A 12394-nucleotide genomic window follows, 5' to 3' on the forward strand; every position below is an offset into this window, starting at 1 on the left:
CTACATGCTTTATCTCCTATTCAGGTTGTAAATCGTGTTTTTAAAAAGTAACTAAGTAACTAAGTAATTAATTACTTTTGAAAATAAGTAATCAGTAAAGTAACGGGATTACTTTTGGGGGAAGTACTGATTACTTTTTTCAAGTAACTTGACCAACACTGCCCATCTGTAAACAAAGAAGCCTTTTTGGCCCGATGTGATCTTTTTGTTTTTGAATAGCAGAGCTTTCTCTATGCAGCCATGAACATTAGTCAATATTAGAGAGACTAGTTGATTAAAAGTTACTGTGCCTGATGGGTAAGGAAACAATTAACTACTCATGCCATGTAATAGAAGTTTTCCATCCTGTTATTTTTATTTGTGGCATTAACGATAGATAAGATCGATTAGGCAGCCATGCTCCAAGAAAGAACAGTCTATACCAGGGGTAGGCAACTCCAGGTCTCGAGGGCTGGTGTCCTGCAGGTTTTAGATCTCACACCTGAATCAAATGATTAGTTCATTACCAACTTCAAGACATGTTGAGGTCATTTAGCCATTTGAATCAGCTGTGTTGGATCAAGGACACATCTAAAACCTGCAGGACACCGGCCCTCGAGGTCTGGAGTTGCCTACCCCTGGTATATATTAGAGATGGACCGATCCGATATTACGTATCGGTATCGGTCCGATACTGACCTAAATGACTGGATCGGATATCGGAGAAAAATAAAAAATGTAATCCGATCCATTAAATATCACGAAAGCACCTCACAAAATTTGCAACACGCCGTAACTCACCTCAGAACGTTAGCATGTCGGAGCAGTATGCATCACGTGATAGAGCGGCTGTGGCATGCGGGACCTGTCGGTGGTCTGGATAGCATGTGGAGCTTCGCTAGCAACCTGGCATTTCATCTCCGACAAAGTTATCCCCGAGAGAAGTAAAGCAAGTGTGTAAGTCCATCTCTGAATGTTTGTAAAGCATTCCTGCGTTAAGCTTAACGAGCGACTGCCTCTCGCTCTCCGGCTGCTACTTCAATCATGAAACTGCTTAATGATCAGCTGATCGGCTTTTCTGTCGCGAGTCCGTCTCTCTGGTTTGTTTTTGGCCCACTTTGCACCAGAAAGAGGAAACCAGCGGCTGAACAACAGCAGCACGTTTAAGCTTGATCAGCTGTTGTTAGAATGTATTTAATATTACTTTCTACTCGAGGATCTTTTTCTACGTAGCTGACGGCTGGTAACTGTGCAGGGGCGGATCTAGCAAAGTTTAGCCAGGGGGGCCGATAGGGCATTAACAGGGAAAAGGGGGCACAAAGACATACTTTTCTTTCTTATTCTCATTTAAAATGTCTAGCTTTTAATAAATAATTATCTGACACACAAAGTTTTAATTTGATGTAAAATGAATAGAAGTCAATTACTGTATATAGTGACTATTAAGTCTAATATATATACCCTAGTAAGCTATAGTACTTTTTCCTTTGGGAAGGTACCATCTGTGCAGTCTGCAATTTTGTTGAAGAAAGATGTTGAATCTATTTAATATTTCTTGAAAAATAATTGATTTCTGTGCATTTTTTTTCACACTGCATCAAATTAAGGTTGATTACGTCGATTAAGCATCATGAGGTGGAGCGTGAGGGGTGGTTCCCTATTTTTTTATTTTTGTTGTTGCTGGGAGTTGGAACCCTATTAGTTAGGTTGCTTAATATTTACGCTAAGTACTCTTTAAAATACCAGAATAGGGAGGATGGTGTAGGTCTAAGTTTATTAGATTGATCAGTATTGCTGAACTATTAAATATTTTTTTTGTACACAGGTATAACAGAATAGCTTTAGTGTAGTTGTTGTTTTAAACTTGAGTATGAACTTGCAGACTTGCAAAATGCAGCAAGATATTTTAAAAAACAGTTTTGTTGATTAAAAAACACTATATCGGATTCATATCGGTATCGGCAGATATCCAAATTTATGATATCGGTATCGGTATCGGACATAAAAAAGTGGTATCGTGCCATCTCTAGTATATATAAATAAAATTTTTACCAATTTTAAAAGTTGGCAGGAGAAACCAGTGCTACCCCTCAGCCTCTGAGCAGACCTACCTACAGTATCACATTCAAAATCCTACATCTCAAGTTATCACATTCACGAGACTTTTGGAACACTTACTCTGACCTTGATGTCAAGGTCACTGAGATAGTCGAGGCACTTTCAGTATCAATTTGAAACTCCTACGTTGGCTCGTTCTCAAGTTATTGGGTGTCCACACCACCCGCCCACTCAGCAGGGTGATGGCAATACTCCATCAGCCTTTACAGAGTAAAAAGACAAGATAATAGAATAAGCACATAACAGCTACCTTTCAAACGGACGCTTTTCTCTGCGCCAAGTTTCCCCAGGACTTTGGTCCAGGATCCTCTGGTAACCAGGCGACCCTTGGATGTCATGAGGACAATTGAACTAGTGAAAGAGGGAGAGACACATTGATTGATATTTTAATGCAGCAAAATACATTTTTTGATCTGAAAAGCATTTAGATGAGTTTAACACACAATGTCAATGTAAATCAATTTTTGGAGGTCCTTTTATGTCCCCAAAGGACACAGTCTATCAGAACATGAAACAGCAATGTACCTCAGGGTGTTTGTCAGTGTAGGTGGAGAGAGTTTCTTACTTGTCTCTCAGTCCACTGATGTAGTTGTCTATCTCTGCAGGAATTCCCTGGAGGATGGAATTCCTGAAGCCTTTCGTGTCCACCACCTTCCCATCATGCCCATCAATTACTGTCAGGTGCACTCCATCTTCAGGTTGGTGCAGCGTCTTGCCATTTACCTGTCACAACAGAGGCAGCCAATCACACTGCAGCTCCGAGATGTGTTAAGCCAATAATTTCTTTTTCACCTTTCTCTTTTGACTCCATAAGCATATACCGCTCCGTACATTACATTATTAGTCTTTAATATGTGTCTCTCTTTGTCTCTCTGCTCTTTTTCCCCCTAACCCCCAAACTATCGCAGAACATGACTGTCCCTCCCTGAGCCTGGATCTGCTCCCCCATGAGGGGGCTGATTATTGGGGTTTCTACTGTATGGTTTACCTTACAATATAAAACACATTGAGGTGACTGTATTCAAATGATCACTTTAAGGATGTGACATCACAGAGCACCAGAGTTGTACAGCCTATCAGAATAAGTAAAAGGAAATAAAACTCTTACAGAGCGGAGTTGCACAATCTATGCTGCTTTTTTACAGAAACGTAAATAAATGATTCCTCTGGCGTCCCTGCTGGAAAGGAGCTGTGAACATTTGTTTCCCTCTTTATTTATAGACTTTTTACATGTAATTTGACATATCAGAACATAACATGTTCCAGCCAACGTGATCGGGCAGGAGGGTGAGGAGTTTTCCAAGCCAGCAAAATTCCACGCCGTGCCAGCAATAAAGGGAAAGCGATGACATCCAGCTGCTAACGATGAAGGTTTAGGGTGGAATCTTCAGAAACATGAGAGAGCACTTTAAAATAAAAAGTGCAGTACAACTGAAGTGTTGGGCAGGTAAAAACGAGTTAAACCACAGGGGGAGGTGTTGCATCTGTTGCACAGGTCAGGAATACCGGGATATATTTTAGATCTAGTCTACATCTTGAGAAGTGTAATCTGTATACCGTCGTAAACTGAATAAGGGAGAGTCTTGCACACGAGGATGAGGTATGAATTATGTCAGTGACTTTGTCCCAGTAATCTTCCACAAACTTAAGACCCAAATCCTGTTCCCAACTGGAAGCAATTTTTTGGGTTGAATAATTGCCCGATGCCGTAATGAAAGTATATATTTGTGATATAAGAGCCTTATGGTGAGGCTTTAGCTCAAATAAGTCTTCCTACCAATGATTGGGGGCATGACTTGGAAACTCGGGCCAGATAGAAGATGCACATGTCTTTGAAAATAGCGGAACAACTGACACGAGGGCAAATCGTACAAAGAAGTCAGGTCACTAAAGCTGAGGAAAGTGTTATCTTTAAAAAAACATTTAATACCGTTTTTTGCCCATTTACAGAAGGACGAGTCCACCAGGGAGGGGGGAGGAGGTGGTTGTTACAGATTGGGGCCAGAGCAGAGGCTGAACTGAAGTGATGCCAGAATTAATACCATATTTTTAGAGAGGCAATTAGAACAGGGTTGTCTGTAAACTGTAACAGGGAAACAGGGAGGGATGAAAATAATAGTGCTGAAGGTGTAAGAAGGTGAGGTAGAGAGACACGATTAAGCCTCAGGGCAACACCAAGTAGCCTGAAGATCATTCAGCCAGTAAGTAAACTTTTGAAGAGCGAGACCACCACTGAGCCTACCCTGTTGTAGTGAGGTCATACTAATCCTGGGGGTTTTGTTTGCCCAAATAAATGATGAAATCATTCGATTCACAGATTTGAAAAAGGATTTAGGTAAAAACAGAGGGATGCACTGAAAACCACAGAGAAATATGGGTAGATTATTCATTTCCTACCAAGAAGAGATAGAGGAAGGTTTGCCCACCTTTGAAAGCCAACCTTACATAGTTTAGCAAAGGATTACCATCTGCAGCTTTAAATGAAGTGGTAATATTAGGGGTGCAACGATATTCGTATCGATATTGAACCGTTCGATACAGTGCTTTCGGTTCGGTACGCATATGTATCGAACAATACAACATTTGTAATTTATTTTATCAACTTTCCTTCTGACGATGCTGTCTGTGTTGAGCGCTCAGTGAATCTGTGTTCGACTACTCCGCCTAGGCTGCACTGTCGAGCGCAGATCCACTGAGCGCTCCACACAGACAGCATAGTCAGAAGGAAGAGCGCAGGGCAAGCTAGCAAGACAGAGGTTAAGCTCTCCTTGCAACAGGCAAATTGAACCTCATTCAGATCTGGCGTTTGGAATTATTTTGGTTTTCATGTGACGTATGACCCTGAAGGTAAGCGAGTCATGGACTAAAGTAAAACAGTATGTTGGATGTGCCATGCAATGCTCAATTACATTGGTGTGAACTAGTGTGTTAGCGCAGTTAGCTCGTTAACGTGTTGGCCGTCTAGCCCCATGCACGGGGCGATCGGCGGTAGCTCGTTAACGGAGATTTGCCGTGTTGTGGCGTTAAGGTCATTTCAACGAGATTAACCTGAAAGCACTAGTGGGAACACAACGAATATGACTGCACATTTACTCCGACATCATCCTAGTGCAAAGACAAGTGGAAGCAGACAAAAAAAAGCAAGCATGCTACTAACTTTAGCCGAGTCATTTAGACAGCTGTTAGCACATGATTCTCCTTATGCTGCTGAGAATATAGCCCAGAAGAAGCGGATAGTATAGCTTTTATTTTGGAAAGAGCCATTTCTCTGTAATAAACTCTCTTTTCCAAAGATGAGTGATTCCTCAATCAGATACAGGGCTTGCAATATCGCTAGCCCGACGTCCTGGGGCTAGCGATTTTTTCAGTCGGGCTACCAAAATCTATCTCTTCCCTGCCCGTCGGGCTATTGTAGGAAAAATATATGTCAATGCTTTTGCATTCTTTCAGAAATGTAGCTGGGTAATTATGTCATTGGCATCGGTGAGCCACTGTCAATATGTGAGAACTGTGTATAGAGAGCGACAGCACTGATCTGTGAGTGATGATAATTTGTGCACCAATTCCTCTGACATCGTCTTATTAATCGTTAGCTTACTATGCAAACATGACAAGTGAAATCTCCCGCAGCTTAAACATGTGAGAGGTTGATCGTGCAGAGAATCGCTGAGCTTATGTGAGTGCGTGTGTAAAAGCATTTCAGTTCTGCTGAGCCAAATAAGACAGGTCAGGGTGAAGAAGTGACAGCCAAAGAAAAGCTTACCACAAAACGGAGAAGTTATGACAAATCAGACTATAAGGCAAAAAGAAAGTGCAGCTTTATGGTTTCATGGACAAAATAATTTCTGTGGCTGCAATATGACGAGCTAAATAACCAGGGCTGCACATAAGTGGTCCGCAGGTGCGCATTCGCTGTCAAAATAAAAAACACGCACAAGGGTTAGGGTTAAATTTAAAAACTGTACTTTTGAGTTAAAATATATATTTATAATTTTAATAAATGACAAATTAAAAAGGCATGAACATTTTTTTGTATCGAAAAAATATCGAACCGTGACACCAAAGTATCGAACCGAACCGAACCGTGAATTTTGTGTATCGTTGCACCCCTAGGTAATATGTACCTGAAGAAGCCAGGTGGAAATCAAAATGGGTTTGATTTGATTGATTTCTCACGGACAATAACCATATCCAACTTCTTGATAGCACTGAACTGGTTTGCATTGGTGCATTATATCTTTTATATCTTTATTCTCTTCCCCCCCCCCCTTTCTTAAATAGACAACCATCATATCTCACAGTACAATAATATTGAACGGGTTGCATTGTTGCATTTTGTCATGTTTCTCAGGTCTTTGTCTGAATGTCCTATGAACATTACCTGTCTTGTTCTCATGTTGTTGCTAAGGATTGTCTCATTGCACTGAAGTCACACTGGGTTAAATATTTACACTTGGGTTTTAAGGGGTTTTTTTTTTTTTACGGGTTGCACGGAAGCCCCAAACGCAATTTCATTGTTCTTTGACAATGACAATAAATAAATACTTGACTTTGTCTAAGCTCGTGTGCAGCTGGGCTTGCAGGAAAGCGTTCACTCTTTTGTATAGCCGTGAACACTTTAGATCCAACCTTTAGAACTGCTCATCTCACAGAAGACAAAAGGGAAAAAGCTCATATCCTTTTGTACCTGCTCGCCCTTTCTGCCCACTCTCACACTGGATGTCACATCTTCTGACATCTAACCACACACAGGGACATCCAATCACATTATTAACGCCTAATCACCTGATGTGGACCCACATCTTCTTCACTCTGTCTGTGTGTAATTCTACTTCAATTAGATATGAATTTAATTAGTTACTTCATCAGGCCATGTGCTCTGAATCTCAGTTTGTTGCACTTTGGAGGAGCATGAGGCTGAACACGGTGACAGTCTAGCACACAGCTGTCAGGTGGCTGAGGCAGAGTACTGAAAAGAGTCTGGGACCTGAGCGCAGGAGTTCAAGAGTTTTGTGAAAAGAAAGACACTCCAGACGAAGCTCTCAGGTGCAGAACGGGAGGCTGATCGTGCTTGCTGTACTAACAAATGAACTTAAAACCAAACTGCAATGCAAGGGCCTATTTGCACATGAAACATACAGCCTGAAGGCTTTCATGAGAAAGAGAGCAACTTTCTCACTCTGTCTCATCAGCTGATCGTCTCAGCTCCTGCTCATCCACTCCCTGCAAGATGAGTTTCAAGGTGATTTGCCTTCAAACATTCGAAGTGAAAAGCACATGGTTTAATCTCCCTTTACTTGCAGTGTAGATAAATAATCCAGTGATGTTCGGCTTGAACTCCTTGACCTGCAGTCTGACTCACTACATGCGGCACTTCAAGTCAGCAACACTGCTGGAACTTTCCACACAAAAGCTCAGAAGATGTTTGTTGTCCTTATTTGTATCTTTCAATAAAAACATTCTGAGTGATGAGGTTTAACAAAAGTAGATACAGGTTCAATCAAACTCTCGGTAACTAGATCATTAGAGCCATTCTTCAGGTGTGTCTGAGAGAGAGGTTACCTCAGTAAAGGCAACGTCCTTCTTGATGTGGAAGTGGCGGGTGTTGTAGGACTCCAGTTTGATCTCCAGGAAGTGCTCTGAGGAGTGCTAGGAGCAAGTCCACAAAGAAACAGTGATGATAGTATATTCACAGCAGCAAAAACACATTTAACATGGGGAAAATATGACATCGTGAATGACTGTTCAGGGGAAACCAGCGGCAGGGAAAATAAGAGGAAAACAGTGTGTATCAGATGGTGCTTGGAATATATATCTTTGAAATACAACCACAGAATTTAAAATATCAATCACACAGCAAGCAGCAAAAACATGAGTAGATGGTCTGCTTCTGAAAAACAAACAATATCAATACGCTCACTATGAAACTAATATAAGTGAAGAAATATGTGTCAGACAGCAGCAAATCCTCTGGATTTCCACCAATAATGTACAAACTGTGTAATATGTCCAAATCTAGATGAAGTTGGTGTGTATTTGTCTGCATGCCTCTCTTTTCACTCATGTATTTGTTCTGTAGTTCGTTTTTTGTCCCGCTTGTTGTTTGTTTGTATTTTCTTGCCTCAAACCCAGCAGCAGTAGATGGCTGTCGCTTGCTGAGCCTGATTCTGCCATTTCCTGTTAAAAGAGTCTTTTTTCAGAGTGGACAACTAAATCTCTCTGTTATACTGTACGTCTTTACCTTACATTATGAAGCGGCTTGAGACAACTCAAGCTGTGTATGCAGTGTTCAAGTAGTCCAAAGATCATTGATGGCCAAGGCTCACTGATGCTCGTGGGCAGTGAAGACTGGCCCTTGTGGTCTGACTCAACAGATGAGATACTATCAGTCAAATTGCTGAAAAAAGTTGATTCTGGTTCTGACAGAAAGATGTCAGAATACACAGCGTATCACAGTGTGTTGCACATGTGGCTGCAGACCAGTCAGGATGCTCATGCTGACCTCTGTGCACCACTGAAAACACCAGCAATGGACACATGAGCGTCAGAATTGGAGCAATGGAAGAAGGTAGGCTAATATGATGAGTCACATTTTCTTTTACATCACGTGGATGGCCAGGGTTGGAATTTATGTAGGCAATATTTGATATTGTATAAATTTGATACTGCGCGTCATTTCCTGGGGAACACCTGACTGGATGCACCATGGGAAAAAGACGAGCTAGCAGTGTGACGCTTTAGACAATGTTCTGCTGCAAAACTTCGGGTAATTCATCAATCTGGATGTTACTTTGACACGTTCCACCTGTCTAAGTCTTGTTGCAGACCATGTACACCCTTTCATGGAAATGGTGCTCCCTGATGGCTGTGGTGTCTTTAGGCAGGATCATTCACCCAGCCACAGAGCAATGGTTTGAGGAGCACAACAATGCATTTGAGGGTTTGACCTCCATATTCCCCAAATCTCAGTCAAATCAGGCATCTGTGGGATATGCTAGAGTCTGATCCATCAAGGCTCAACCTCGCAACTCACAGGACTTACAGGATCTGTTACATTGGAAGCAAAAGGGGGACCAAGACAATATTAGGCAGGTGGTCAATAAAATTAAATTAAATTTTATTTATACAGCGCCAACCAGGCTCAGGGAGGGGCGGGGCCATCTGCTGCGACCGGTTGGGGTGAGAGAAGGAAGACAGGATAAAGACATGCTGTACGTATGATTCAGTGCAGAGAGGTCTATTCACACATAGTGAGTGAGAAAGGTGACTGAAGAAGGAAAAACTCAATGCATCATGGGAATCCCCCGGCAGCCTACGTCTATTGCAGCATAACTAAGGGAGGATTCAGGGTCACCTGGTCCAGCCCTAACTATATGCTTTAGCAAAAAGGAAAGTTTGAAGCCTAATCTTGAAAGTAGAGATAGTGTCTGTCTCCTGAATCCAAACTGGAAGCTGGTTCCACAGAAGAGGGGCCTGAAAACTGAAGGCTCTGCCTCCCATTCTACTTTTAAATACTCTAGGAACAACAAGTAGGCCTGCAGAGCGAGAGCGAAGTGCTCTAATAGGGTGATATGGTACTACAAGGTCATTAAGATAAGATGGGGCCTGATTACTGATACCATATTAATGAGATTTTTAGGACCAAATACAATAACCTCAGTTTTATATTACTTTTTATGTCGTCCTAGCACTGAACCCTGTGGAACTCCATAATTAACCTCAGTGTGTGAAGAGGACTCTCCATTTACATGCACAAACTGGAGTCTATTAGATAGATATGATACAAACCACTGCAGTGCAGTACCTGTAATACCTACAGCATGTTCTAATCGCTCTAATAGGATATTATGGTCGACAGTATCGAACGCTGCACTGAGGTCTAGCAGGACAAGCACAGAGATGAGTCCACTGTCAGAGGCCATAAGAAGATCATTTGTAACCTTCACTAAAGCTGTTTCTGTGCTGTGATGAGCTCTGAAACCTGACTGAAACTCTTCAAATAAGCCTCTGCAGATGATCTGTTAGCTGTTTGACAACTACTCTTAGGTTGATCATATTTAAGATTGAAGCATTAATTAATGGCAGGACTTCTTTGAGCAGTCTTGTAGGAATGGGGTCTGACAGACACGCTGATGGTTTGGAGGAAGAGAGAAACCTTTTCTTCAATCAGTGATGAATAGTAAGATGTTCTAGCTTTCTTATAAAGCAGGAAACTATTTCTCCAGGCTAAATGATGATCTTCTAAATTTGTGATATGTCATTTTCTCTCCAGCTTACGAGTTATGTGCTTTAAGGTGCGTGTTTGAGAATTATACCAGGGATCAAGTGGTATGATTGTCACAGTACTATACCTGGTTACTGTATATTGCACCTCTACTGAATCTCTCCACTCTCCCTCTCTCTTTACGGTGTTTCAGAGTGGATTTTAACACCAAGAGAAGAAAATAAGCATTTCTTTTAATCTTCCATCTAGCCAGGACATATATTCTTTCTATACTTCTAATGACATGAATAATGCCAATTCCACAGGAAAATAGTGGGGAGTTGTAATCATTTTAATTTCATTGCTCACCAGCCTGGCAGTGGGAATTTTTCTGGGCATTGGAACATCGACAATGGGCAGCTCAGCATGTTTGGGGTACGCCTTAGCCAAGCAGTTGCTGGGTGGACTGCCTTTTGGTACGATTGCTGTGATCTTCACCCTCTCACAACCCTTCACAGAGCAGAAGGCAAACGTCTCTCTGTGATTGTGGGCTTTCACCTTCAGGAAGAGGAGGCTGCGAGACACACAATGAATGACAGGCATCATATGCTTTCCCTGACACTTAGCAACCAAAAACAAATCACACTGTTAAAGGTATTCCTGACATCTGACATTGCAATGCACAGAGGTTTCACAGTACACTCATGTCATCTAACCCTGAGCAGTCAGGTGATCAGTAATACCTACAGGTACACTTTTTTGTGAAATCTTACAGTGCCATCCATCCATCCATCCATCCTCTTAACAGTATATCAGTATATATCCAGGGTATGCCCAGCTTTATGTGTGCTTAGTCACAAAGGTCACACCTTTGCATCTTTTATTGTAGGAATGCCACATTTCACTTTGGGCTGATGTAGCTCTTATTTTACTGTAAGAGTGATCTTTTCTGTGTGTCTAATCCCTGTATATTTTTCCTAGTTGTCCTACTTCTGGTAATGAGTGTAATGTAGTGGTCTGTGCATGTGTCGGACCCAGTGTCTTCTTCCCAGTAGAAATATCCTCTGGCCAAGTGCAAGTGGTTGATCTTCTCCTTGTGAGTCGTCCTCACGAAGACGCCAGTCTTGCGGGTTTGTTTGGTCAGCCGATTGTGGATGTCTGACAGGATTGTGAAGGTGGTACCTTGCGGATAGCAGAGGCCCACATTGATCCAGTCATTCCTGAAACACAAGGGAAACACCAATCCAATCCAAATCCAATATGATCTGATTTAATTTCAAAAGCAAAAACATGGGGACATCACTATCAGGTATTTTTGTGTAAATGAAACTGAACCTTATGATTTACACAACAACACATGTACAGACTTAAAGTCAACATGATATAAGCTGATGTTAAACGAGCTACTGTGGCTGATTTCTAGCCTGCAGACACTACGAGGCAGGTTGAAAGGTGGAATTCAGCGAGCGACTAATGAGTATTACCTTTAATATCAGCTTAAATTCTAATTGACTGGTACCTTGATGTAACCTAAAACTGCAACCACCACAGCTTACCAACCTGTCCAACAAAATGCATTACCATAAACAGAATGCTGTTTAGACTGCATGAACTGCCAAGTATATTCATGCAACCTTCAAATAATGCAGAGTTCAACTTGCTGTCAAACATATTTCATTATATGAAAAACCATTCACATCTTATACTGATGCAATATCTGATTTAAAAACTCTAAAATGATTTAAATGCAGTCCTTATATTGACTGTTTATCAGATGTCACTGAGCACCTGACATTTCTCTGACCTTCCTCTTAATTTAAAATTGGTTTAACACTGAAAAGAAAAGCAGTGATGTGAACAAGTGGCTTCAGATGAACTAAGTGCAAAGTAACAAGCCTGCTTTGAAAATGTAAGGAGTGGAACGTAGATGTATTGCTGTTCAAATGTAGGGAGTGAGCATTAAAAGTTGCCAGTTGCATAATGACTGAAACTAGCACCACTGGGCTGTGAGGTCAGTTCCTTGATCATTAATGTGCAAATCGTCGTGATCATTAATTAACAACAACTAATCAAAGCCCACTGATCACTGATCAA

The 12394-nt window shown here is 41.5% G+C and overlaps 1 protein-coding gene across 1 annotated transcript in view; it reads right to left on the reverse strand.

Moving 5' to 3' along the window:
• The window catches only part of cemip (cell migration inducing hyaluronidase 1), a 105413-nt gene that overhangs the window by 1564 nt on the left and 91455 nt on the right, over positions 1-12394 (reverse strand). The window contains exons 23-27 of the mRNA XM_085358853.1: positions 11335-11520; positions 10670-10874; positions 7660-7746; positions 2663-2820; positions 2348-2448 (exon numbers count right to left, since the gene is read on the reverse strand). Of these exons, the coding sequence (XP_085214979.1) occupies positions 2348-2448; positions 2663-2820; positions 7660-7746; positions 10670-10874; positions 11335-11520 (737 nt within the window). The remainder of the gene's footprint in view (positions 1-2347; positions 2449-2662; positions 2821-7659; positions 7747-10669; positions 10875-11334; positions 11521-12394) is intronic.

This window comes from Diplotaxodon limnothrissa, linkage group LG1 (genome assembly GCF_057381915.1).
Source record: "Diplotaxodon limnothrissa isolate DT_005_m linkage group LG1, D_limnothrissa_male_GT1.1, whole genome shotgun sequence".
Taxonomy (NCBI): Eukaryota; Metazoa; Chordata; class Actinopteri; order Cichliformes; family Cichlidae; genus Diplotaxodon; species Diplotaxodon limnothrissa.